This window comes from Sinocyclocheilus grahami, unplaced genomic scaffold (assembly GCF_001515645.1).
Source record: "Sinocyclocheilus grahami isolate Dianchi unplaced genomic scaffold, SAMN03320097.WGS_v1.1 scaffold16333.1, whole genome shotgun sequence".
In the NCBI taxonomy this organism is placed as follows: Eukaryota; Metazoa; Chordata; class Actinopteri; order Cypriniformes; family Cyprinidae; genus Sinocyclocheilus; species Sinocyclocheilus grahami.
The window spans coordinates 1,691-4,971 of NW_015516099.1; the positions used below are offsets into that span (position 1 = coordinate 1,691).

The 3,281-nt window shown below is 40.0% G+C and overlaps 1 protein-coding gene across 1 annotated transcript; it reads left to right on the forward strand.

Annotated features, from left to right (window-relative positions):
- Positions 1-429: 429 nt before the first annotated feature.
- LOC107579296 (potassium voltage-gated channel subfamily G member 3) lies at positions 430-1,629 on the forward strand (the record flags this gene model as incomplete). The annotated part of the gene is made up of 1 exon (XM_016265141.1): positions 430-1,629. A coding segment is annotated over one exon (646 nt), but the record flags the coding sequence as incomplete, so codon positions are not given.
- Between the last annotated feature and the right edge of the window lie 1,652 nt (positions 1,630-3,281).

Genomic DNA, 3,281 nt, shown 5'->3' on the forward strand with positions numbered 1-3,281 from the left:
AAAAAAAAAAAAAAATCAAGGTGACAGTAAGACACTTGTATAAAAGCACTCTTCTTTTAAAACCAGTGTATTATTTGAGCTGTAACGGTGTTATAATTTTTTGTTGTTTTAGGGTTTTAAGGTTTATGTTGTTGCGTTGTCATGCTGCCAAAGTTGTAAAAATGGATATAATTTTACACTTTTAAAATGTTAATAAGAAAAATGCACATTGTTTATGTTTTGTGGCTGTTGAAACAGAGAGTATTTTAATGTTAATGGAGGTTTAGGAACAAATAAAAATTCATCTTTGTGGTAGTCACCTTTATGCTACAAATACTGTCAGTTGAGCTTAACTTGTACTGCACCCAGAAATTTTAATTGTGATCATATCTCTCTCTTTTTGATTTTCTTTCCATATCTTTTTCTCTCTATTTTCCCCATCTCTCACAGGATTATCGAGGCAGTATGCATTGGCTGGTTCACTGCTGAATGCATAGTGCGCTTCATTGTCTCACGGGACAAATGTGAGTTTGTGCGCCGCCCCCTTAACATTATTGACCTCTTGGCGATCACGCCTTACTACGTGTCTGCTGCTGTGACAGCGCTGACAGGAGAAAACCCTCAACTACAGCGAGCAGGAGTCACCCTGCGCGTACTACGAATTATGCGCATCTTTTGGCTTATAAAGCTGGCGCGTCACTTCCTCGGGCTGCAGACGCTCGGGCTTACGCTGCGCAGGTGTTACCGTGAGATGGTCATGCTGCTGGTGTTTGTCTGCGTCGCAATGGCGATATTCAGCGCCCTGGCACAGCTGTTGGAGCACGGCCTTGACCTGGAGACTAGCAATGAGGACTACGCCAGCATCCCGGCAGCCTGTTGGTGGGTTATTATCTCCATGACGACTGTCGGCTATGGAGACATGTACCCCATCACCATTCCGGGACGCGTGCTGGGTGGCGTGTGCGTCGTGAGTGGCATTGTGCTGCTGGCTCTGCCTATTACCTTTATCTACCACAGCTTTGTGCAGTGCTACCACGAACTCAAATTCCGCTCAGCACGCTGCGTGCGAAGTCTCTCTTCTGAGTTTCTCAACTAACTGTAGCATAGATCGTCCGGAGAACCTGCTGGTCTTCAGCTTAGTAATATCACCTGCTCTTCTGTGCCTTTATATTGAACCAAGATCTGAAATAGCGAAGGAACATGCTACTTCTGATGTGGAAAAATCAGCATTTAGACTCTCTGTGTGAACCTATTATATCCAAATAAAAACACAAGTACCTCTGTACTCAAGGACACATTCTGGGATTCATTCTGGAATAGGACAAAAGAGGCAAATCCCCAGCCCAAAGCTGGAAAGTGCACAATAAAGCATTACGATCCAAAGGAAATGCATTAGCCAGTGTTTATGTTGTAACCCCCTTCTTGTGTGAACGAACAAAAGCGATCCAACAGCATTTCCTGTGTATGAAATGGACAACTGTGGCATTTGACAACTACAGATGGCCAGGCTGCCTGGAATGGGCATCTGGCGGGACCTTGTGTCCTGACAGTGCTCCAGCCTAGAAGGAGCTTACACGAATTCTCGTGTTTCCATGGAGAGGTCCCTCCGACTTGCTAAATCATTAATTCAGCTCCCAGTAAAGTGGCAAAGCAAGGGGAACTAAAGTAAAAGGTTTTAGTGGCCAAATAGAAGCGTTTGAGAATGAAACGAAGCAAATACTGTGAAAAGGCCTGCTCACACCAAGGACAGTAACTTATAATGATAACAATAAAGATACAAATAAGTCCCCCTGCAGTCACTAATTTGACCCCTTTTGTTCCTTAAAACCTTTTATAAGCAAAATTACATATTTAAATGTTTTTTTTTATTAAAATATTTTTGTCTTAAAATGACTTGAATATAACTCTAAACCCTTACCTCATTTAGTATATACAATATGCAAATTAGCCCCGCCTCTATTCAGTCACATCAGCTCAGACTACCTGCTACACTTCCAATGGGTTAACCGAAGTAGTAAATGCTACAAAATGGCAAGTGGCAAAATTGCATTAATTTAGCCATATACTGTATGTTTTAACCATGATTTTAGCCATAATCATGATACATTTTATGTATCGCTCTCTACAATGTCGGACACTTAACTGTAATTGATATCCTTAGCGTTTGGTCTAAATACATTATCAATGTTACACAAACCATGTTCCTTGTTCTCAGACAGATAATATTATGAAAAGCCCCTACACGGGATCGGCTACATGTTAGTGCCATTAGGAAATGGGCTGTTTCAAACTGCATTTTTGAGACTGTCTTTGGTACAGTTTTAAGGACAAAGTGCAAATCTTTAAGCAGACAGACACTAGACAGACATGTAAACAACATTAAAACCTTGATTTTCACCACAGCGGGTCTTTATATAGTCATTCTACATATAAAAGAATAGCAGAGTCCATACCACAACTATACTGATAATGGCACAAAGGAACAATACAGTTTACAGTTACAACAACTAAAAACATTGACAGCCAATCAGAATCCAACCCGCTTTAAAGAGCTTGAGCATTTAAAGTGGCACATGACAGAACTTCAGCGCAAGCTTATAATAAACAGAATGATATCGTGCATTGTGTAGATGCTAATATAGTTATCGTTATCGTTATTATAGTTATCTTTATAGTTACAGTTCTTGGTTTGAACGGGCCTAAACACTTATCGTTTCGACATTACAGTCACTGTCGAGTCTTACTCATAGATTGGTAGTTAACATTACTAAGTCACAAAAAACAAACATCAGCTGTTCATCCAGACAGCGACAAATCTGCAACCTGTCCATACACGACTGTGTGAATCAAGAGGCGTTAACTAAATTGACTAGCAAACACCTCACCCCCACGCTCACCAGTAGGAGGGCTGTCACTAGCTTCCTTCTTCCTCTTTGAATACAAGCACAAAATCAGACCTTTTTTCCTTATTCAAGGGACTTTCTGAGTTTATGTGTCTCTTGGAATGAAAAGATGGATTTTGCATTGTATTTAGTAGGATATGGAACATGAAAGGATTCATTGGGGGACGTAGGCCTATAGTACATTTTATAATAGTATTTCATGATAAAGAAGCATCATTAAGAACACTTTGAAAATATATTGACTTAAGGTTATATAATCAACAGATGTTTTCGCTAAATTGAAAATAATGTGATAGTCAAGATAGAGTGCATTGTTTTATTCAATTTATCTTCTAATTACATAATTTGTCTTTAGTCTAAATCAGTGATGGGCAAACTTGGCCCTTCCAGGCCACTTTC